At 42.7% G+C, this 24,937-nt stretch overlaps 1 protein-coding gene across 7 annotated transcripts in view; it reads right to left on the minus strand.

Annotated features, from left to right (window-relative positions):
* The window catches only part of grin2bb (glutamate receptor, ionotropic, N-methyl D-aspartate 2B, genome duplicate b), a 91,682-nt gene that overhangs the window by 47,898 nt on the left and 18,847 nt on the right, over positions 1 to 24,937 (minus strand). For all 7 annotated transcript variants that reach the window (XM_076729681.1, XM_076729684.1, XM_076729686.1 and 4 more), the window contains one exon: positions 22,904 to 23,602. In XM_076729681.1, coding sequence (XP_076585796.1) covers positions 22,904 to 23,602 — 699 coding nt within the window. The remainder of the gene's footprint in view (positions 1 to 22,903; positions 23,603 to 24,937) is intronic.

Raw genomic sequence — 24,937 nt, forward strand, 5'->3', positions numbered from 1 at the left:
TCTGCCAGTGAAGCGTCCGGGGTTGTTGCATGATTTAAACCCATTAAGACAATGAGCGCTGGGTGCGTTTGATTTCGCTCGGATTGTCTCAGACGCTTCTCTGGATCTGTGGTCGGCGCTGAGCCTGCCTCTGCGGCTGCGGCTGCAGCTGCTGCGTCACTGTGCAGCACTGTACGAGAGCTGAGGGGAGCGAGCCTCAAGCCGGATGGCTGAAGGGATTTGGCAACTCATCTCCATGTCATGCCAATGAAAGCCTGTCTCCAATTAGATTTGCAGAGGAAGAGCGACATATCGGCCCGCTGCTCAACAAGCCCTGGGAGGATTGGAGGGTAGAGAGCCGGAGCGAGAGAGGAACAAGAAGAGAGAGACAGTGGCAGACAATGGGGGGTTGGGGGTCGGGGGGGTGTTAATGCTAAGAAAGATAGAACTCGGAGAGACAAGGGCTCACATGCTCACACACATACACACACATAAAAACACACAGGAGTGGCAGCGTACACATCGTTCCCTCCAACACTCAGCTTTTCCACTTCATCACACTCGTCTTTCTCCACCTTTCATCTTCCTCCCCATGTCTATCTCTCCGCCTCACAGTCTGAGCGCCGCCACTGCTGCTGTCAATCGTCCACAGTTTGAGCCCACTGTGCCTCATCATCATGTTTCTAATCAAACACACACAGTGTGTTAATTAATCTCATATTCGGCTGTTTAATTATCAATGACCCTGTTTCGACGTCTCTTTCCCGGCATCCTTCGGCGCACTTCATTTTAAACATCCCATAATGCTGTGATTGAATTACTCTTGCTATTTTTGTCGAGAAAATGATTTCAGAAGCGCTGAAATGTGATTCACTCCCACAGCAGCCAGTGGAGCGATGATGATGGCACTGCTTTCTATACTGGACAATCTTCCAGATACGAGGCTGCTTTTGACATCGTAAAATATGGAGAGCAACAATATTTGAAGACAGAATAGAAGAAAAATGTGTTAACTTTAACTGAGAATTGCTTTTAAATTGTACTGCTTGTGATAAAAACCAGATTCGACTGATTAAAAGTCCAGTGTGGAGGATTTAGTGGCATCCAGCAATGAGGTTGCAGACTGGGACCAACTGAAGACCCCTCGCCTCACCCTTCCTTTCCAGCAGTGGAGGAGAACCTACTGTGGCCGCCAAACTCTCAACACAAGGCACTCTCTAGACCCGGTGTTTGCTTTGTCCAGTCTGGTAGGAACATGGCGGTTTGCCTCTTATAGCACAGTTGTAAGCTGTGTTCTTCGTTTTGTCTTTCATTTATGCAACTTGACTAATTCGGATACATTAGGGTCAAGATACAGACGCAGCATTTAGATGTGAACGAGGAAGGAAATCCTGTAATATTTCTTTCCCAGTAACTTAGTTGTTAATTTAACGAAAATCTGTATTTCATTCCAGTGATAAATAAACATTGCCAGTGGAGGTGACCTTCACAAACAAGCAAGCAATGTTGTGAAGCAGAAATATCTTTGATGCATTTAACAGTGTGTGTTTACTTCCAAACTATTTGGGCAAATTTACAGAACAACCAGACACCACGCGGCGCCATGTGACCAAACAAGACAATGATCCAACTCAACATCCCAGAGCACAACCGGCACCTACCTGCAGGATTTAACAGACGACACATGACACAGAGATTTCTAGGACTGACTGAAACAAACACACACGTGAGGTTTTCATCACTTACATAGACTGCCATTCATTTCCTGGAGACTTACTCTAACCATACCCATAACCAGTATTTGCCTAACCCTCACCTAATGCCAAACTTCACCCAGGGCTTCACCCTAAAATTTAATTTGTACACAAAAACAACTCTCTGCAGCTCCAGCAGCATCCCCAGTGTCTGGGTCTGATTCTAAAAATGAGGTCTGGGAAATTATTTCTGGAAAATGATTTTCAAACATTATTTCTGGTGTCCTGCCTTTTGCACTTCACTATCTCAGTGAGGTAAGAACTGCAGGACAAACAAAATACGCAGGCGAGAAAATACCCATTAACATTTAAAGGAGCATCAAATTTTCAATTTTCAATTTTTTTTCAAAAATAGATTATTGCAGTTAAATCAGCACTGCATGAAATTATTTTTCTCTCTCATGCCTATTTTATTTCAGCGTGTGTTTACAACAATGGCCTGAAAGGTGTATCAAGAGCTATATGTATAATTATAGGTTGATTCTCTCAGTAGTGAGTGGAAGGCAGCGTTCTCGCCTCCTCCCCACCTGGTGAGAAAAGCTCACAAATCAAATCATGCAAATTACATCCTAGCTACTTATAGAGAAGGCCAGTTCCCTGCACAAAGCTGAAACTGGTTAAAAACAATGTTTCTGCCACACAGACTCTGACTGCCATTATCTGCTAATCGGTTTATATGACTGTACAGTGCTGATAGGAGCTGTGGGTATGTCCAGTCAAAGTGGGAGATAAAAAATGTTTTTCACCCTGTTAGCAGAAAAGAGTGATGGTGTGGACCAGTATTTACTAAAAGATTTTATTTTTTCCATCTAGATTTTAATGACCCCCCTCACCCTTCCATATGGACCTTTCCTGGTCCATAACAAAGCAATGACTAGATCTCTAACAAATGTACTGTGGATGTGAAGAGTTGTGGCGATCTTGCAAACCACCGTCGGGCCAAAGTTTACTCTTGGAAACAAGAAATATTAGGATCTGATGGGAAAGCAGCCATTTCATTGACTCCAGGCTTCCTAGAGGATGAACCCTTTCCTTTTTCTGACTCTCCATTCTTCATGATTCCTGTACGTCCACCCTGAGCACAAGATGTCCACTTTGCTTAAAATAGATTTGTGAAGTCTAACAAGCAGATAGCGTGAAACGACGGCTGCAAACATATTCATGCTCCAAAGAAGATAAACCAGTTGGATTCTGTGGTGCACTGTTGTAAATATTGTAACCTCTAACAGGCTTTTTTCTTCTTTAAATGTAAATAATCATTTTTTTCCCAACATTTAGCAGCGAACCAGTGACAGTATCTGTTACCCACAATCTATCTGACAGCTAGCAGCTCAGCCACATGTTCACAAGCTGTCTAGATGAGTCAACTTTATCCTGATTTAACAAGTTGATATGACACTTAGTAACAATGACATCATCTGCAAATCTCAGGGAGAAACAGGCTTAATCACTGGCTGAGGAAATGAACAGGGCTTATACTTGGCTAAGTGAGCAGCGTTAGCCCACTGCTGACAGGCTCAGAGGGGGCGGCTGCATTCAATCGTCACTCAGGGAATAAAAGTCCCTTGTGTTGCACTCTGTTTTGAAGGTTTTACTTACTTCGAACTTCAAACTGTCACTTAAAAAAGCCAATTATTCAATTAATGTTCACAATGCTCGCATTCACCCCATTATGAAATACAAATATGCCTGAAGCACTGAAAGAGACCCCTGCACTGTACTTGTGTTTAATCACATTTCTCGGCAGCTGAACACAACTGAAAAGGGACACAGGACGAGTTTGCCCCACACGGACAGGAGCATGCATAAGTATGACATATTCAATATCTTCTGTATCTTACAGCATTGACTTACAGATCATTTCATGGTCCATGTGTGCATATGGAGCTGCAGCTAGACTTTTTATTATCGGTTCCGCTGCTGATTCTGACTGAATGAATGAATCATTTGTTCATGAAAACAGTCAAAAATGTCACAATTTCCCAGAATCCAAGGTGACATCTTCAGTGTCCTGCTTTGACTGACCAACAGTCCAAAACCCCAAAACACTCAATTTACTATCATAAAGACTACAAAAACCAGAAAATAGTCACATTTGAGAAGCTGGAACAAGAGAATTTCTGGCATTTTTCCTTGAACAATTAATTGATTATCAAAATTGACAGAGATTAGTTTTCTGTTGATCAACTAATCAGTTTACTGACTAAGTGTTTAATCTCCATAAACCAATATTTGAGATATTGCACATTAGCATCAGATTGTTTTTTGTTTCATTTAGTTTTGTTTTTTTTCTTTTCGTGATGTTGTACACCAGATAAAGTGATAAAGCCCCAGCCGGCGCTCTCACTCCAGAGTCTATTGAGACACCACAGGGTTTCTATTATCTTCTCTAAAAGACTCCATCATGTCTTCAATTCTGCACCAATAGCTGCTGAAACACAATCATCGAGTGAATGTCTAATCAGGCCAAATTAATCTCTTTGTCTCGCAAACACATTCGCTCTCGTACAAACACATACACCCACAGGCATGCAATGCCCAGCAAACCCACACACACACATGAAGCCTCCTCGGAAAGCACAAGAAACTAGTGTTTGCCTCCAGCTTTCTCCACCACTCCACCACCACGCCATCGCCACTGTGTGCACCATGAGGAAGACACAATTAATTGTCTGATTCAATCTCACACTGTTACATCTGAAGCTCCAGCAGTACTCACATCATGTCAGTCAAGCCCACAGCCTGGTCCTAACACAGAGTGGCAGAAATGAAGACGGAGAACAACAGATCAAATCAAGTCCGCAGAACAACTGGTGAGTAACACCCAGGTTAAAGTAATGAAAAGAACAGAACCGAGAGGCAAGGACTTTAAACCTGTTAGCTACAAGAAAAACCACTGCATTAACACAAACTAAGACAAGGAAACTTGTAAGAAACAGCAAACCCAGAGAGACGACGAGGGGAGGAGGTGGGCAGAGAGGGAGTCAATTTAGTATCACCTTTAGCCCTGCAAGTTAATGGAAAGCTCCGTCACGAGGAGTTGATTAAGCTCGTTAGCACAGTGAAGAACGCAGGTAATTAATCACTGACACATGGGAGCTCTGCATGCTGATTGGGCCACATCAAACCAATCCAAGTGAGCCAGAGACCCAATTAGATCTGACCCCGGCTGCCACATGACCTGGCTAACCAACGGGCGCACTAGCATCTGTGTGCCTGCGTGCGTCTGTGTGTGTGCCTGTGTGTGTGTGTGTGTGTGTGTGTGTGTGTGTGTGTGTGTGTGTGTGAGAGTGAGGTGTAGAGAAGGATGCAGAGACAGAAGAAGAACAAGGGAGAAGGAGATGTATAACCAAGCAAAGATACAGACAATTAGATTGATTAAAGGTAAAACCTCCTTTTCCTTTCCGATACAAGCTTAAAGTAAACAGATCTGCATTTTCTGTTGATTTTACGCTTCAGTTACTTTAACCTGATTTTCACCTCATAGGCTTTCTATGAGAAGCAGCAGAGGTTGAGCTATCCTGACAGTCCCTTGAGCACAAAGACAATGAATCCTACGTTTCCCACAATGCAACAAATAGCATTATTTTGTTTGGCCTTCCATGTCCGGTCAATGCCCACATCTTTCAAACTCTACACCCCGGTGTGCAATGCCTGCTTCCTCTTATAAATTTAAAATATCCAAGCCGAGCAGAGATAACCCCGATGACATCATCAGGGTAACTGAAGCTCCTCCAGTGCCACAGGAGAGAATACGTAACTGTTTTCCCAAACTGAGTAGTACTCCTCATGCTTAGTAAACTGATTTTTGAGTGCAAAATCTGTGAAATGCCCCTTTGATTTGTTGCCACAACTCGATGAGCACACCTGAGTACACCAGGGCCCTCCTCCTGTGCATGCTTGTTTACTGGAATGACGTACTGGGACACATAATGAAACTGAGCCATTGTTAATGTTATTAGTTGCACCTTTGAGTTTCCTGTAATAACGAGCCAAATTGTCTGCTGTGAAAAAAGTCCCACGCCAGGCAGGTGTCCTGTACTTCGCTCTCACTGCACTGAGACAGTGAAGGTGAGGTCATCATCGCTCCAGTCACCTGTGTTTGCTCCTCTACAAGCGCTCCGGCGTTATTAAAATCAAACACCTCTAAACTACTGGTATGAACAGTTTGGACAACAGTTACTTCCATGTGGAATCATATGAGCGAGGCAGCCTTAATGAAACACACACACACACACACACACACACACACACACACACACACACAACATCCCTGTCCTGTAACTGTAGGTTCTTTGCAGTTAGAGATGGGTTCAGATGGCCGGTTCCTTTTGGGATCTGGTTCAGTTGGCAAAATACCTGCATTTGTTCAACTCCTTGGCCAATGAACCCGTCATTCACAATCTTGCTTATACACTACACTCTGTCACTACAGGCATGTGCAAAGACAAAAAAAAATTATCTATGGTGACATAAACACGCAAAGTTGTTAACAAGACCGACTGAACATGAAGGACCTACTTAAATATGCGGATACACTTTACCAAAATCAACCAAACAACAGTGACGAAATGCAACATTCATGGGAGGTCACACACGACAAAGGAGGGATCATCAGTTCTCATGCTTAAGTATTTATCTACCAAGCTAAAACACATGTAAGAACGTGTGGCATTTGATAACGAGAAGGATGAATGCTTTGCCTCGGCTCGTCGTCAGCGTTACACCGTATTCTGTGACCCAGAGCGGTGCAGCTGTGATTCTGCCTTCGGCTAACGTTGAGTGCATGCAGTAAAATCAGATTTAGTTAGCTGATATTTGCTGAATGATAAATAGAAATAATATCATCTCCATTGTCTTGCTTTTACTTGAGCTTCTACAGTTTCATGCACCGTTTTCCTTTCACTGCTAATCATTTCCAATCAGTTTTACTTTGTGTTGCTGTTAAGCTACCGTTAATTAGACACTTCCTGAAGATGGTTCTGATTAAAAGCCAACCAAGAAAGGGAGAAAATGTAAATGTGAGACATTTACAGGAAGTGTTTCGTTTCCCTGAAAGGAACTCAAAAGCAAATAGAAAATATAGAAAAGTGGAGGAGACCAGAAATAATTACTGTCTCAGTTCTGCTAAAAAATGAAGGGTATGTATGACAGGATGTACTGATGGAATAAAAATGTGCATAATCCTGAATTTGTCACAACAACAGGTGAACATGAAGGATGGGCCGAGAGAAGAAAGGAAATGAAAACCTGACAGATCAGAAACTCGACTATGGAGAAATTCTAAGCCTGTTGAAATAAAGGTTTGCTTCTCTCTGTCGTTGGAGATGAAGAAAAGACCACTGTTTGAGAATTCACCATACATGCAATAAGAAGTTAGTGCTGTGTTGTTTGCGATCATTGTTGAAAATCAGAAAAAAAAAAATAGGATTACGAATCAGCTCAGGCAGTAATTGTGAAGTGCAGCGGGTTGCCACATGTTCCTTGGCTCATCTAAAGGCAGAAGCTTTATGTCAGCCTGTAACGGCGTCAAAACGCATGTCTGACCTCCCTCCTCCCTCTTTGTCCACACACCCTGCCTTTTCCGTCCTGCTTTTCCTCTCTAACAAGCGCACAGGGTGAGAGTGCAGGCTGAAGTCAAGCGCAGTGTGCAATGGCAGACATGCGGTTCAAACCCTTGTCATGACGCTCTTTTCTTCAGCACATCTTGACTCCAGTTTCCCTTCCTGTGTCTCCTCACCCCCTCTGCTTCCCTTGAAGCGCTGCTCCCGCTCGTCCTCGGCTTTCAGACGTTCATCGGCGCCTGGGGAGCGAGGGTGATTTTCTCCATGTTCTCATTTGTACACACACACCTCAATAAAGCCATTCTTTACCGCCTCTGTTTCTCTCAATCTGTCGCTCTTTTCCGAGCCTTTTCCAAAACTTATCTCTGTATGCATGTGTCTCTCCCTCTCTCTTCCCTTTATCACGCATGCAGTTAAATCAGATAGGCTGGATAAGTGTGGCAGCGTGGTTACACAGATACCAGAGGCATCAGAGAGAGCAAAAATCAATCACTTCTCCCTTCCCCTTTCATCAGCTATCTCTCTCCCTCTCTGTCTTTGTAGCCCTCCCTTCCTCCTTCAATCTTCCCGCTCTTCAGTTCGCAGCATCCTCCTCGTCATCATTATCTTTTAAATGTCATTCAACATTTCCTTCCTATTTCAATATGTTGCTTTTGATTAAAAGTCCCCTCGCCCTCCAAAAAAGATGCCCTCCCTCCTCATTTTTTTTTCTTTTTTTCTTGGAGAGCACAGATGCAAATCCCTCCGTTTCCTCCGTTTGTGATGCATGTCTCCATTAACAGCACGAGACTTTTTGACTGACAGCAGCTGGCCTGTCAAAGTCGGGCGAAGACAAAAAGAAGAAGACTCCGAAGCAAAAAGTGAAAGAGAGACACGTGGAGAGGGGAGGAGTGACGGATAGAGAAAGACATTTCTAATTCAAAGAGACATGCAGTGTTTCCGTGGCAACTCGGTTTCCATAGAAACGGTCTTGCTAAAGATGCCATTAGTGTGAAAAAAATACCTACTTACACTCTGCTGCACTGTATGCACACAAATATAGGAACATATCCATTGTTACGCATCAGGACTGCATTTGCAGTTACTCATATGAGAGAAGATTGACGAGTGCGTCTCTGTCTGCTGACACACCTGAGGTCAATCAGAAAAGCTCGATTGCAGGCCCCTCATGCTGGTAGCTCATTTGTAGGTTTGGTCCTTTGGGGAAAAGAAGTGACAAATTTTCTTGCTGATATTATTAGCAGTACTTGGGTGCTGAGTTTTGCTGTGAGTTCACATCTCAAATTACTTCCCTCAGATTAGGCTGCAGGGGCCAAATTCTCCATATATTGTCTCATTGACCATGACAGTCCGCAGGCAGGGACCACCCACTCATCCACACACACACACACACACACACACACACACACACACACACACACACACACACACACTATGTATAACACAAGCTAACCTGGTCTGACAGAACTGGACTGTATATGAAGTCCTACTTGCTGTACAGTATGTACTGGACTGCGGGGTCATGTCTATAATGAACTGCATGTGCGAGTCGTGTGTTGATGTCCTTCAACCATCTCTGCTGTTTTGTCATACAAGGCTGATGATTCAACATAATGAGGTCTCATCACAACAACGGAGACTGAGTTATGTCAGTGCTTCATCAGAACAAAACGTCCCTGAACACCACCGCACCCTCCCCTTAGGCACAATAACATACTAGGGCTGCAGCTACTACTTTGTTTATCACTTGTCTTGTCTATAAAATGTCAGAAAATACTGAAAAATGTCTGTTACAATTTCTCGCAGTCCAATGTAAGGTCTTTAAATGTCGTGTTTTGTCCAATCAATAGGCCAGAGGCAAAACACACTCAGTCTACTATTGTGTAAGGTGAAGGAAAAGCATCTGAAAGCTGGAAAAGCCATCATCAAAATAGTTGTCAATTTATATTCTGCTGATCTATTAATCAAACTATCAATTCATTGTGTTATACCATATACAATATATTACAAACTCATGAATCAATGCATGAATTTATTGGCATGAATTTTCCATTTCATTTCACATAAAGCGACACTGTGTTCATGCTATCTCAGTTCTGTTTGAGATGCAGGATTACTTAGTTTAGTTTTGTCCTACAAGTGTTGCTTTATGTGTGCATCCTGTACACATAGTTTTCAGCCGGCATGCTCGAGTTTGCCAGAAACAATTAACATTTTTCACAATAATTAAAGAAATTGGGATTTAACTACTGATTATTCCACTATTGATTAATCTGCTAATTATTTTTTTTCTAATAATTAATTGATTAATGGTTTAGTCTAGAAAACGAATGAAAAAAGTTGCAAAATTGAAATTCTTTCCACACCTGTGGTCTGCAATTTGCTTGTTTTTTCCAAACAAGTGTGCAAAATCTAAAGATATTCGGTTTACTGTGTTACATATATGACAAAGAAGTGCAGCAAATCCTCCCATGTGAGAAGCTAAAACCAGAGAATATTAGGCCGGAGGGGTCTGGCACCGTGGAGTTCCTGGCATTTCTGCTTGAAAAATGTAGTTGACAAGTTTCTGTTAATCGACTAATCGTTGCAGCTGTAAAAGAAATGTGGACTTCATAGTTGTTATTTCGGTAGCTCAACCTGTGCAGCTGTAACAATCTCATCAGTGCTTGTCACCATTTTTGTGCCCATTTTTCTGTTTCGGGGTTGTAGCTCAGCAGCTAGCTATGCAGGAAGATGACATCATCACTCTTAAACAAAACTCTAAAAAACTCCAAATCAAAAATCTCTGATTGGTTGATTGTTTCTCCAGCTGGTGGAAGAACGAGACGTATTTGAACCTTGAGCGATGACGTCAGATGTCTTGTCACATTGCCTAATTTATGGCAGAGTAACATCCACAACATAAACAAACTTTGTGTTCATTTCATTCAAGTGTTTCAAGACTTCTTTGGTGTATCTGGCTGTGGGCTCTTCAGGGACAGGAACAAATGACTCCCATGTGACTTTCGAGACATGAAACCTACAAGAGGCTTCTATGTATGAGGCTGTAGAAGGTCACAGGTGTCAGTGGCCAGCATGATTAGATTTGTAATCTTCCTGTGATGTTTATCACCAACTGCGTTGCTTTTGAACGAACCAGATCTGCTTCTTATTCTGTTGGTGTAAAAGAGGTCTGGTGTTGCAGAGCTACCGTTCAGTGTGAAAGACGGGGGAAAATTGGTGTATCACCTGCTGCATAATGGCGAACATAATGGAATATTATTTTAACGTCTTGCATCCACTCAGTCACTGAGGGAGGATGAATCACATCCATATTATTCCCCAGTTACACTCTCAGCATATCAAAAATGCAAAAGACGTTGAATGATTTTTCATTTTTCTTAACTCATACACAAGCGGTGGCTTTGAAGGGTGAGAATGTAAGCTTTGAGCCGGTGCTTGCCGGAGAGCGTCGGCTTACTTTGATGCACAACAGAAGAGGGGAAAAGAGGGGGGAAGAGAGGGAGATTTGAGAGAAAAGCCAAGAGAGAACGATGTGGCACAAAGATAGAGAGGAAGAGGGAGAGACGGAGGGGAGTCCACGGAAACAGTAAGAAAATTAGAGAAAGACAGCCAAGAATAGCAAAAGAGAGGCAGGCAGCCCATACACACAGCTGAATGTTTTGAGTCTGGCACTCTCCACGTGTGTGTTGAGTAAACAGGGCTGTGTGTGATAACACTCTGCAGGGGCTAACAGCTGCACAGGCACATCACCTCTTGCCTTCGCCTGGGTGTAATCAGCCTCAGCTACTGGTCACTCACACAACAAGCTAACCTGATTTGTCACAAGCGCGGCTCTCTCAAAAGGTGTTAGGCAGGTGTAAGGTATCACTTTAGATGAAAATAAAAAAATCTGATTTCCTCTCCATCACAGGCTCTCATACTTCCTCGGTGTTAGAATACCTCTGCAGGAGCTGCCGTGAACTGCATTTCAGGTTTTCTGTGCACTTGTATTAATCTCTTGTACTAAAATTAGAAAGTAGCCCCCAGGGTTGAAAGCAAGTGATATTTAGTACATGAGCTATTATGTGCTACGGTTAGTTTATAAGCTATGGCTGTCTCTGCAACAGTATGGAGACTCAGCTCTGTGCACAGTGACAGCGTGATGGCTCCACTCATGGTCAGCGGACGTCGTTGTACACCGCAGCAGGAGGTCTGAGTGCTGCGTAGCCTGAGTACTGAGAATCAGGCCAAGGCTTATTAGAGAAAAGAGTGAGTGAACGAGCGCCAGCGGAGGTGTCACTCATTGAGCGTCACTCTCACCATGGATAAAGACCACTGAGTCGGATGTGTCAGTCCATGCTGCTGGAGTGATTCGGCAGCTGTCACCAACACAAATTACTTCCTGCTGTTCATCGCTAATGCACACAGGACGGGGCAAACGAACACACGCAGCCAAGGAAAACATGACGCACAGGTGGACCTGCTCACAAACAAGATGCTCTTTCAAGAAGTTTTCATACAAATTTTAAAAAAAAAATCGGTAAAATTCAGGAATCAGTCCTTGTATTCATGGAAATATATTCAATATGTGAAAAGGTGACATTTATTCAGCTCCTTTCTGATGCACATGTATGATTCTTATCAGCCGCTATGGTGCTTACACAAACACCAATACGCCTGACCTTATCCTCTTTATCTTTTGGGCTTTTGGATGTAGTCGGGGGATGTAACAGCTCGTGGCAGCCTGGCACGAATGGTGTGGTTACATCAGAAGAAAAACAACAACAAAAACAAGAACAAGGTACCGCAGCATCAAAGTGTGTTCGAAAATCAAAATCTGTTTGCATCAACCTCATTTTTCTTTTGTGATATGTAAACTTTTCCACCTCAGTCAAACAGGACATTATTTTATTATTTATTAGATTTTGCCTTTTTTGATTTTCTGGTATTTCTGCTAAGCTTTGTATTAGCGCTATCGGCTCTAATAAACAGCTCTCTGCCTTTGGCCCCAATAAACAGCTTTTTCATACAGCTATATACCCATATACGCCAATTATAGTATATGTGCTGATAAATCAGCAGATACACTGGTACTGGTAACTAGTGCATATGACAGGCGACATGTGACGACAGTTTCAGCATAGAAATGCCAAAAAATGTTTGAGGTAATTCAGAAACACTGTCATCGTTACGCAGCTTGTTGTCCAGAATACTGACAACTTAAATGTCCCTTTGAGTACATAATGTGGTCAAAATTTAAACACATATGCAGAATATGAGCTCTGATTGTGGAGCAGCAGTGTGGTGGGATGCTGCTGCAATAAGAACAAAACTTCACTTCTGTGTCTTTCCCCTGCGTTGCCCCTCTCTCTCTCTTTGTCCTTATCTCAGTCCCATAAATGGAGGCTCACTGATGAATGTAAATGACTGTCCTCCTCGGCTCCATGCAATCAGAACAAACTCAACCTTTCTGCCTGTTTGGGATTAAATACCCACAAGTCGGCCGGCTCGCTCCGTATTTAAGAGCCCTTCCTCAGCCTGATGCAAAACCATGAAAACCACCACATTGTGTGACATTTTTTTCTCCTGCATCGACTCTTATCTTTGCATCTTTTATCTCTCGCTGACGTTTTTTTTTTTTTCTCTCTGTATTCCCCAAACATAAGAACCACTACATGATGAAGCTCAAAGTCATGAGCGCTGGCACAAGAGCTCCCTCTAATATGAACAGCCTCAGAAAAAACGATTTAACAGAGTGAGAGTTTGTTTTAAGTTTAAGCTCCTTCTGACATCGAATGGTGGAAATTACAGGAGGGTCATCTTGAACTTACCGAGGCAGCAGCACTGCCTTGAGGATGGGTCCAGAATATCGTGTTATAATGTGGAATATTATATCTGAACGTACTGTTACTGGTATGTATTGTGGACTATGTATTAGTTTTGGGCTTTAGTATACGGCTGCTTGGTGATACGACAAGATTGGGACATTCTTCACTGTACAGTGGTTCTAATATTGAGCACCTCGGCTTCACCGGGTAGATGCTCTATGATATCATGACTAAGACATCTGTCAGCATTAATGTGTTCAGTCCCACTGGCGATCGCTCGATGGTCTGATTTTAAACCAGCACAGACAGCTGCTGTGACTGGCACATAAACAGAATCGCACAAAACACAACCGTCCATCACTCAGTCCGATCAATGCCTGTTTTTCAAAGCCGCGGGAACAAATTCTTTGTCCGTCAGCGATCAAAACAAATCCTCTAAACTAAACAACAAAATGTGTTGCATGCCGGTGCTTTCAAAAACAGCACATTCAAGTGTTTCCTAACCTGACGTCCCTTGTGACAGAACCACAGTAGCTAAAAGCAGAGCAAGGACTTCACGTGCATCACATGGCCAGAAACACGACTCCAGATGAATGTTAATGTTGCTTCTGAATGTGTAAATAAGCAACCGTTTGCTAACACTGTCCCTCTTTCAACGTTATAAGGCAAGAATATGTCAATTTTGTGTTTATATGTTGGTGCGCTGTCTCCAAGCAGGCAAAGAAACTGAATGTCAGGCAACGATTTGGTTATGTTTCGCCACTCAAACATTTAGGAAAGTACTATTTGATTAAGGTGAGGGAATGATCATGTTCATGGGTAAAAGAAATCAGTGCTGACTCGGGTTAGCAGTCTAAGTCAAAGTGTCTCGATGACCATTAACCATGAGTACAAAAGCAGGCGCAGTGTTTTTTGGGTTTTTTTTGGCTCTATTGACAACATCTCACTCCATCTGTCTTTGCTTTTCTTTGGTAAAAGTAAACATAAGTTAGCTACGCTGTGGTTTTTCTCGTGGGCAGAATCCCGGTGATGAATATGTCTGCATTTAATTTGTCTCAAACACAACACCGGTGAGGAGTCACGACTGTGACTCTGTGTCACAACAGGTTAATCTCATTTCATTTGAATAATATGGCATCTTTACCTCACAAAATAAGATTAGCTGGGTAATTAGGCCTCATATGCTGGGATGTTAAAAGTTGCTGCTGGCAGGGAGAAGGCAAGTGAGGCTCCCAAAGCTTTCTGACAACCTGTTGTAACTGAGTGCAATGCGGAGAAGTCTCCTGTGATCTCCAAAATTACTCATCCTGTCCACGCACAGCACAGCCGCTGATAAAACGAACTCATTATATGGAGAGAAAGACGAGCGAGAGAAAGAGGAAAAAGAGAGAGGAAAAGGGAGAGCAGAGGATTTGCAGTCCATTTGAAGGGCACAATTAAAACTTAGGAATTTATTGGACAAAAAAGGAGTGCGGAAAAAAGCTAATTGTGTGCGTGTAGAGTGAATTCATGGGATGGTGAGGGTGGGGCCGCATTCAAAAACAGTTTAAGACGTCCCTTCACTTGATTTCTGTATACACGCTGTGAGACAGAGGAGCTGAATGGGCTATAATGAGCAAAGGGTCAAGTCACTTCTGAAATTACACCAGATGATGAGAAGACATGAGATTTGAAGTCACAGTCTGTCTCCATGGAATCAATTCTAAAGTACTATTTTCCGAAACGTGTTTTTAAAGAGTTAAAGTAATTTCTGCATGGATTCTGTTCACCAGCACATTTTCCCACTGAAGGAAGTGCACAAAGTTTGTTTAACCATGATATTGAACAACAAAAACACCCTGTTTCATCCTGCAAGTGTGCACCACTGCTGCAGCAGCTTTTTAGAAACAGTCATTTTATCATCGTAAAACACTAAATAAAACTCACCGAACCTTCTTGGTTTGTCTTTCCACTGTTCCAACAGTCATCACTAACTCTGGTTTGGTCACAGTAAACCTTTACTTCACCTAATCAGGAGAGGAGCAACAGCGTGTTGAGCAGAGTCGCGTCACATCTGACTCAGGAGTTACTGTCAGTGGACATTATGACCAAGAGACATAAATATATCAGAAACAACAGAAGCTCTGGATTTGTGACTCCTGTCCGTCATGCAGTGTGTTCAGTGCATCTGCAGCAGTGGTCCAGCTTTTTTTTCCCACAGTCATACTAAGTTTCACAATGTATAGTTATTTTTACAACTTGATCACACATTATATTTAGAATATTCATCAACAGCCTTAAGAGACGCTCATGATCCCTCATGAAGCCCTGCTGACGTTGGACTGACTTTTCCTCTGGCTAGCAGGTCAAAGTTTTGACATATTCAGTAAATATTTCAGATTACAAATACTTTGGTTTAAGACCAAATGCCTGCAAAAGTGATGTTTCCACCAGCCTCATTAGCCTTGGTGCTAATTAGCACATGTTAGCATGCTAACATAAACTGAAATGGTGAACATCACAAACATTATACCTGCTTAACTTTGTTTTTTTTGACAAATTTTACTAAGATCACCATCTTTCTCTAACTTTACCCAAATGCTTTGAGCACCTAAACGTAACCATGACAACACGAAACACGCTTTCGTACGGGCAAATTTTGTATTGCAAGAGTGGATGGAGACAGAGTCAGTCAGTTAACATGTTGAGAATTGTTCATTAAACTTTAGCATCATGGTTTGGATCATAAAGTCAACACATGTATCTGTGGTCTAAGTTGAGGTGTGTTTCATTTACAGGTTATGTTGAATTCATGCACCTTGAGGTAAACTGTAAGTTGCATTATTGTGTCTGTAGTTGTTGAGAGTTAAAGGAAAAGGGAAAAAAGGACATCATAGAGCTTGGACTTTTTTTGGAGCAAGTATTAATGGACGTTATAATGGACCCCTGATCAGTAATTGTCCTGCATATTTGTGTGGACTGTTTTTTTTTTGTAGAGCTTCATCTGGATGTCGAGTCGTCACCGTCCGCCATCTCATCTGCTGTCTCATCCACATCTTCACTCTGTCGCCATTTCACTTTCATCCCGGAAACATCTCCATTTCCCCTCAACCTACTCCATAACCATCACTTTGGACGATCTTATTGGACATTTGGTGTGAAAGAGGGCGACAGGACTTTTGAGTGCAACAAATCAATGCCAGACGTCTATCCTTCACAAACTGTCCTCCATTCACTGACAGGATTATGTTGATGACATCACAGATTAGTGTGAGGGTTTTTTGATTTTTTAGCTTTGACAGACAAACATCCATGTCCTCATACAGTACTTGTGACACAAAACAGAAGGAATTTTATTTAGGGCAGATTTTCCTCCCTGTCCCAGGCTCCATCTGTCGCACGTTCAAAGAGTTACAAGTATGACAAAGCCTGGGAAACAGGAACATCAATCAAATGCTGACTGCCATAGTATCTCTCAAAGTCAGAAGAGGTGAGAGAGAAAGAAAGTGTGTTTAAAGCTCTAATAGGATGGGATTAGTTTTACCGGGAGAGGATGGGTGAAGTAATCATTACTGGAGCATGTCTGTTGTTTAAGTGCCATTCAAATCAGGTCAGTCATTGTATTCACTGTTCATGCCTACAAAGTAATCCTAACATGTCCAGTAAAATCAGCTAAAAAAGGATTTCTTGTCACAAATAAAAGCTGTGAGAGCACTGTCCTGTATCTGCATCAGTTGTGGAAGTTGCCTTTGACATACAGTGTGGAGCATTTTGCTGCAGTGATGACACACAAACGGAGCCTCTGGGTGAGCAAATTGGCTTTTTACATTACGGACGTCCTGTGTTAATCCATTTTTTTTTGAAAATGAATCCTGTCCCTAAATAGGGCTTAAGAATGAGAGTGGCAGAGGCGAAAGCACTGAAGAACAATATCAGATAATATCTGCATGAGGTGCAATATGCATGTGTGCAGTTTATTACTGTAGTTTGTTCCTTAATTCCCTTGTCTTTTGGGATTGGTCCTAATTGCAAAAGGGGGCATTACAGAGGCAGTCAATGATCCCCTCATGTACAACCAGCAAGAATAATGGCATACATGATGCATGCAGGATGAAAGGAGGGGACTCATAAAACCACAAATTGGGAATGAGAAGAACACGATGAGAAAACTTGAGTGCACCCTTGGCTCAAACAATCACGTCAGCTGCAACAGATTAGCACGACCTACGTATCGCTGTGCAGCTACCAGCTGGTCTGCCTAATGTCAGATAATGTAGGTATTAGTGGCCAAACAGGTCCGCAAAGTAATTTACTTCCTTAGGCTGTTTTACGAGAAGGCCTCACACATGTCTGTGCAAATGGGATGCCTATTTTAAGATAGAGAGGGTGTATAATTGTAGTAATCAATCAGGGAGCGCTGAATCAGTTTTCACTGACAGGCAGTGCTATGTCTATAGAAAAAAAGAGTCTTTTCTAAAGCAGCACAATGGCTGTTTGTTCTTCTTGTACTCAGTATTTTGCCTTTCTTTTCGATTGGAGAAATCACACCACAAGAGAGCCGCGACACGGCGGTCCATTCATCCATGAGTTTTACTACTGACAACCTGACAGATAGTTTTTCACCCCAAGGGAGGTCTATATTAAACAAGTAGGAATTTTGAAACCCCTGCATGGTTAAAGAACTCGTAGGTCGTGTTGAATGGAACCACAAAATCCCGGGGGGAAAAATCTACTTTAAGGAGGCTGGAACGATCATGAGAAATGGTATAAGGATGCTGTGTGCCTCTAGGCACCTTGTTTGCAGCGAAAACAACAGCTGTAATCTCCCCAAACACAGGCAAAGAGGCTATTATCATTGAACACCAGCGTGCTCGACGTGTTAACACACATGCACGGTGACATGTGTGCACAAAAGCACGAACACGCACAGCTTAAGTCCCAACAATAGATCTGGAAGACCTCATTAGTCTCCAGAGCCGCAGTTGAGTGCGGGCCGGGGCCAACTCTGTTGTCCTATTATGCCAATACCGACACATGGCACGGAGTGAATTAATGGCTAAATGGAAGCGTGCAAATTGTTTGTTGCATAATGGGCCTACCTGCAGCTGTCACTGATTCATTATAATGGGCTACTGGAAAGGAAAGGAAAGGAAAGCCAGGAGTGCTGCGAGGTATTGGGCCTTTTTACATGGCTGCACCGTCTCTACTGACACTGTGAAGTATGAGGAATAATACAGCTTAAAGACCAAAAGTCATAAAAAGGACATGTGTGTTCAGTGTCGCTCTCAATGGAAACCAAATTGCTGAGTGACAAGATATTGAGAGATCAAGTGGTTCGCTCTACACAGAAGCCTGAAGTTAAGGACTTCAGGTGGATTCAGAGCACACTAGATTAGACGTAATTGTGGACTGATAAGGAATGAACTTGGCAGCCTGGAGGGAATTGAATTATTGCTACTTGAAAATCACTCACTTGCTCTTTTGCAGACATACGCACACAAACGTGTGCACACAGTCAAGTTCATCCAGCTCCCTGCCTCGACTCTGCAGCCTTCACGTTCCACCTCACCCACACAGCCCTTTGCCTCTCCATGTCGCTCTTTTTAATTCCTTTGCTTAGAGCAGAATACAACTTTATCGTTCACCAAGATGGAAGATGGTCTTTAAAAGATCAGTCCTAATCCTAACCTTAACCCTTTAATCACATTCACTATCAAGAGGTGTTCCAGTGTGCAATAAAAGCCCAGGATGAAGTCTTAAAACTGCCAATTATCAAGAGTCCAACATCCAAATATATTCAACTTACTAACACAGAAAGCTATGAAAAACAGCAAATATTTGTATTTGAACGGGCCTAAAAAAATGAGTTCATGAGTTTACGATTAATCGATCATCAAAAAGGTTACATAGGTTTTTTTGTTTGTTTGTTTTTATCGGTGTGGATATGGGTATGGACGGCAGGGTTCAGGTTTTCACTACATTTTGATGTTTCTCTTGGTTTGTGTGACTGAAAAGTTGTAAATAAAACATCAAAAAGCACATAGAAACACACCACTATGCAGTGAAATGCATTTCACCTCTGCACCCCCCACCCCGCCCTCCATCTCACATCCCTATTTTTGACTCCTTTTTGCCTGTGTGTCCACCTCTGTTTTTACACTTTAATCTATTCATTCATCTATTCCAGACCTCATCCCCGACCCCCTCCATGACTCGGGCATTATCCCTTTTCTCGGCTGGCACTGCTTATGTCAGACTCAGAAATAATCATGTCTTTTCTCTTTCCCTCTCTGAACTGCTTTCATACAGTATGGAGACAGAAATTTATAAGCAAGTGGTTGCCATGCCAACCGTGTCCACCACATCCAACCTGTCCCTCTGCGTGTGTGTGTGACTGTCTAAGGACATGCGTAACAGAGGAAGAGTGAAGACTCGAGGAGACCGAGCCAGCTGAATGGTGATCAGTGAGAACAAGGGGCGGAAACGCAGAGATTTCCTCAAAAAGTGAGCATCGAATGTCTAGCGCAGGCGGCCTCCCCTCCCTCCAGCTCGTCTCTTACGCGCTGTATTCCCTCAGCAGAGCTTCTGCGTGTCTGCTACGCTCTTATCCTCACTTTCCCCCTTGTCACTCTCAGTTTGTGCCCTCTGTCTCTCTGTCAGCTGTAAAATGTGGTAATTATATGCTGAGCAAAATCCTCTTCCTCCTTCACACCCACACAAGTTGTGTTATTTCATAACCTTCACCCTCTCTCTCTCTCTCTCTCTCTCTCTCTCTCTCACACACAAACACACACACACACACACACACACACACACGCACGTTTATTCTCTTGTTTTCTCCTTCTTTATCTCTGCAGTATCATCACTCCATCAAGTTGGTTGTCCACCACTGGATGTGCATATTCGACACTCCTTTGTGGAAGAGAAGAACAGAAGGCGCTGTGGGCATTGTGAGTGGACAGTAATGCCGTTCTCCTCAAACTGGAGCTTTCATTTGATTCCTTCTTTGTTCAAGTTGAGAGACATTGCCTCGCAACGCAACAGGTAAACTGGTAGATCTGATTTCCAAATCATGACCTCTAAAAAGTTGCTTTTTATCCACTATAACTGCTGCAGATTATCAAACGAGCAGTTGTTCTAATTAGGACATTTAGTAAGTTGATAACAACATTGCTAAATATGTTTGTTGAGATACGTGTCTCAACATTACACATGAATTCCATTAATGTGAAAGCTTTAATTAGAGAAATACCTATCTAATCACCATTATTATGCAGATTTATGCAGCAAGGTCTCCAAAGTCTAATCAGATCTGGGACTCAACAGGAATAAACTGCCGGGTAAGAATGAAGTTTCTACCATTAATTACTTTGTGTTTGAGATGTTTTCCTTCCTGCAATAACACGTCTCATGACAACATAGAGTCCTTTGTATCAAGCACTATGGTGGATGGACAAGGTAAAACCAACAATGACCAAAACAATGCAAGCACCTATTCCTACAGTAAACCAAGTCTGTGAAAATTCATAGAGGATTTTCTTGTTCAAAGTCAGTCGAACAAAAAAACATGAATTCCAACTGCCATTAACATTATGAACAAGCAGTGAAGGAGTATGAGAGCTCGCACGCTGTGCTCGTTGCTGCTTCCTGCACAGCACTTACATTTATCCAGCACGTTTTCACTCGCGTCTACAGTGTTATGTGTTATGAGCCAAAGACAAATTAATGTGATGGACACTGAAGCCCTGAATCTGAATTATTTTAGACAGTTTTCTGAATTTCTGTAATTAAATCAAATTGAGTTTAGTTTGGAGATTAAGATGTTGGACTACAAGTTTTTCCACTGTTAAATATCTGTTTTTATCTCTTCACCAGCCTATAGCACAATACAGCAAGGTCCACTTACTAAAAAAGCATTAAAGTCCTCTCAGTAGGGTTGGGTTCATAATAACGAATTCACCTGATGTTTACACAGAAAGTAGTTTAAAAGTAAGAAGACACTCAGAAATCAGGTAAAATTGAACCTGATTTCATGTAGAAGTTACACACTGTCTTAAAAAATATGTGTATAAAAACCACTTGAAACCATTTTTCAATAACCAAATGGTATTTTAAATGTGAAATGTGTGGCACTTTATACTGAGCATCAGGGCTTCAGTTAGAAAGACTTGGTGCTGGTCCACATGTCCTGGAAGATTTCACTGTCCCGGACAAACGGGACAAACTCCAGTTAAATATTAGCTCTATTTATGGACCCCAAAAACAGACTGCAATGTAACGCCTCGTCACCAGCAACGTACATCGACTAAAAGTGTTTGTTCTCACCAGTGACAGGCTCAGACTGTTGTTCTAAATGGAAATGATCTAGAGATAGACCTTTTCATTAGAGAGCAAGATCCTCTTTCTTCCCACAAGAGCTACCAGACTCCATTTACAGAAACAGTAATTTTATCACCGTAAAACACACAAAATGAAACTCACCAACACCATCTTGGTTCATCTTCCACTGTTCCAACAATCAACACTTACTCCGGTTTGATCACAATAAACCGTTAATTCACAGAATCAGGAGAGGCAGACGTGGGAAACAGCACGTGGAGCCAGAATAACGACTGAATCAGGAATTATTTTCATGGAATATTATTAGATTTGAATAAATTGGGGGGAAAAAACAGTAAAAAAATAAAACACTAACAAAACATTACCCTGTAACTTGAAATTGCATATTAATAAAATAATACGTTTAACCAACTCATTGATTAGCGCTGATTAGCCAGGGTAACATTTACTCGACTAGTCGACTGATCGCGTGCATCCCTACCTCTTACCCTCCTGCCACCTTTTTCACCTTACAGAGTGTTTGAAAAAGCATTCAAACGTTGGACGTTGCCAAAACCAAAAAGGTAAATGCAGAGGATCTTTATTCGACGCCCCATTTTCTCCAATACGTAAGCAGCATCAAAGACGTAACAAAAAGCCATACTCAGCACCGTATGGATTCTGTCATTCTTCTGTGAGGGACTTAAACACTGCTAAGCCTGTTTACACGACATTATTTAAGGATACGTTTCAAAGCTATTGTTCCACTTCTGGATCATAGATTCTCCTCGTGTAGCCCGGTTTATGCCAACCCTCTTGTATCCTGATCCCACAGAGATGTTTTTTTTTTTACTTGATATGTACTCCTTTGTTTCATGCTGTGAGTCCTTTCAGAGTTGAGTCGACTCACTGTCAGGAGCTTCAATATGATGTCAGGCTCACAGAGGAGGTCAATTAACAGGAAAATCAATCAGCGGAGAGGCTGAGTTAGAATGAGAAGCAGCACTGAGTGGAGTGAGGCTGATGCATTATTCTCTCCATTTCCTTATTACCTTAAACGAATCCCAAAAGCTTGTACTAAATATCCTAAATAAAACTATTATGATGTCTTTTATGGATTTGTCACCCAAATAAGCACGTAGATTATCTTAGCAATAAATGATTCAGCTATTTGTTTGCTTGACTCTTGATTGAAACTGTTGCAGTTAACATGATTTTGCAGGTTCTTTAAGGTGGCTGTTAAATTTAATCCAGAGACCCGCCCAGGTGCTACATTCTTCATGCTAAGTATTTTAAAATAAGCTTTGGAAATCACATCCATGAAATATTATTGTGATTATCGTCGGATGAAGAAGCAACAACTCAAAAAAAGAAAAAGAAAAAAAAAAGAGGAAATTCCGACTTCACCATTCAGCCGATATTTGGTCCTGATGATTGTGCAGTGAGGTCAAATTACAGACAGTTCACAATTTCATATAAAAAAAACAAGTTTTCCTACCTTGGCAGCCATGACCATGGATGAGCCTCCTCTGATGCCCAGGATGGGGATGTGTGTCTGGGCAGAGATGAAGTCCAGGATCTGAGCGATGGCCTCCTGGTCCGTGTCGTCACCAAACACGACGCCTTGCAGAGAGTTCCTCGTCATTTGTGCGCAGATCCGATTGATGATGCTCTTGGGGTCGGTCTCATTCATGGTGACCACCTCGACTTTTGGAGGGTAAGGGATGTGGAGGAAGTCCTCTTTCTCAAGCCCAACCCCCAGGGTTACTTCACTAGAGTTGCCCACCAGGATGACAGCAATACTGAGTGAGCTGATCTGTTTGGGACTGATTGGGGGAAGAGCCGGTAAGCCAGGAGAGTATTGAGGAGGAATGACAACACCCCTCTGGGTGCCGCCTCCCCTCTGGCCACCTTGTCCCCCTGAGGCACCTCCAGGCCCTGAACCTGGACCTCCACCCCTGCGAGACTCGCAGACTGGCAAGAGGAGTATGGAGACAAGGAGCAGAGTGAAGAACATGGGGAGGAAGGGGAGGGTCATCCGAGGCTGAGAATAAAGATGATGAGAGGGCTGGTCTGGAGGAGGAGGAGGAGGAGGAGGAGGATGGGGGGAGGACGATAAGGTGAAGCACTTGTCCTGAGGACAGGAGGGAGAAGGGCGGAGGCTGACAAGCATTGTGAAGGAGTGTAAATGCTGTCCCTGGAGGGAAGGAGAGGAAAAGAGAGACAGAGGGAAATTCTGTAACACCTCAGATTTGGACAAAAGTGAAAAACATTCAAACATTAATGACCACAAACAGCTGAGAGTCAACATTTCCACTTTAAAGTCCAGCCTTTTGCTGGGTGGATATCGTGGGCCAGTACACACAGATGGAAGATATATGACGAAGGTCACCTGACTTGATTCTTTCCTGCACATGCAGAACTCATAAACTGCAGACGGCGTTAAATGACGTGAAATGTTTTGGTGAGTCGTATGTTATTCGTACGTCAGCCCCTGAGACCACTTTGGCTGAATCAGTCTGCTGAAATTAAAAACAGAGCTCTATTTTTAAATATATGTTCATGTGCATGTGAAATTATTCATTCTGTAATTTCTTTTTCTTTTATCTTCTCCCTTTTTATCCTCATCTGATGGATCCACCCACTTTCACTAAGTGAAAAAATATTCTGTGATTACACCATCGCTGCTGGCTCGATGTTATGTATAGCACTAATAAAGAGAATTTTAAAAATCCAGTATTGGATCTTAAAAGATACTGATGAGTCAACCCTTTAATTACCAAACTAAGTGACCCACATAGCCGGGTATCACACCGCACGCTGAGAGACGCCTGCAAGCTCTCATAGAGCATCAAGTGACAACGCCACATCCATTATACTGTGCTGTGCCTTCCTTGGAGGAACCCTGTGGCACACATCAAAGACAGAACGGGAAAGAGAGAGTGAGGAGTGTGTGTGTGTGTGTGTGTGTGTGTGTGTGGACTCGGGACAGCACTGGGTGCATTTTGACAGATTGACAGCCTCACAGCTTCATGGACTAGCTGCCAGGCTAAGTGACCATTAGACGCTCAGACTGACTCTCCGTCTCTCTCCGTCTCTCCCCCTCTCTCCCCCTCTCTCCCCCTCTCTCCCCCTTCCACGCTGCTTTCATTGCTCTTCTCTCCCTTCTACCCTACAAACCTGTTTTCGTTCAGCAGCTCCCTCCAACCTTCTGAGATCTCTTCACAGCTCTTTGAAGTCAACTGCAGACCTATTATTTACTATTTCTGCTATTATTCACTGCTCCTCCATTAGCAGCCATACAAAGAGCAGTGGAGTAGAGTATCAAGGAGAGATTGTGGAGGAAACAGAAAGTGAGAGAGAACGAGAGAGGCGGAGTGAAAGATGTAAGCAGAGGGAGGTGACAGGCTCGGAGAAACACAATTAGTCATAGCCTGATGTGAAAATTGTGGTGTGTATGTGTGTGAGTGCACACACGTTCAAGTGTATCAGGAGTACAAATTTGGGCATATTTTCTGCATAGATAAAGACG

Source organism: Chaetodon auriga, chromosome 4 (genome assembly GCF_051107435.1).
Source record: "Chaetodon auriga isolate fChaAug3 chromosome 4, fChaAug3.hap1, whole genome shotgun sequence".
Taxonomy (NCBI): Eukaryota; Metazoa; Chordata; class Actinopteri; order Chaetodontiformes; family Chaetodontidae; genus Chaetodon; species Chaetodon auriga.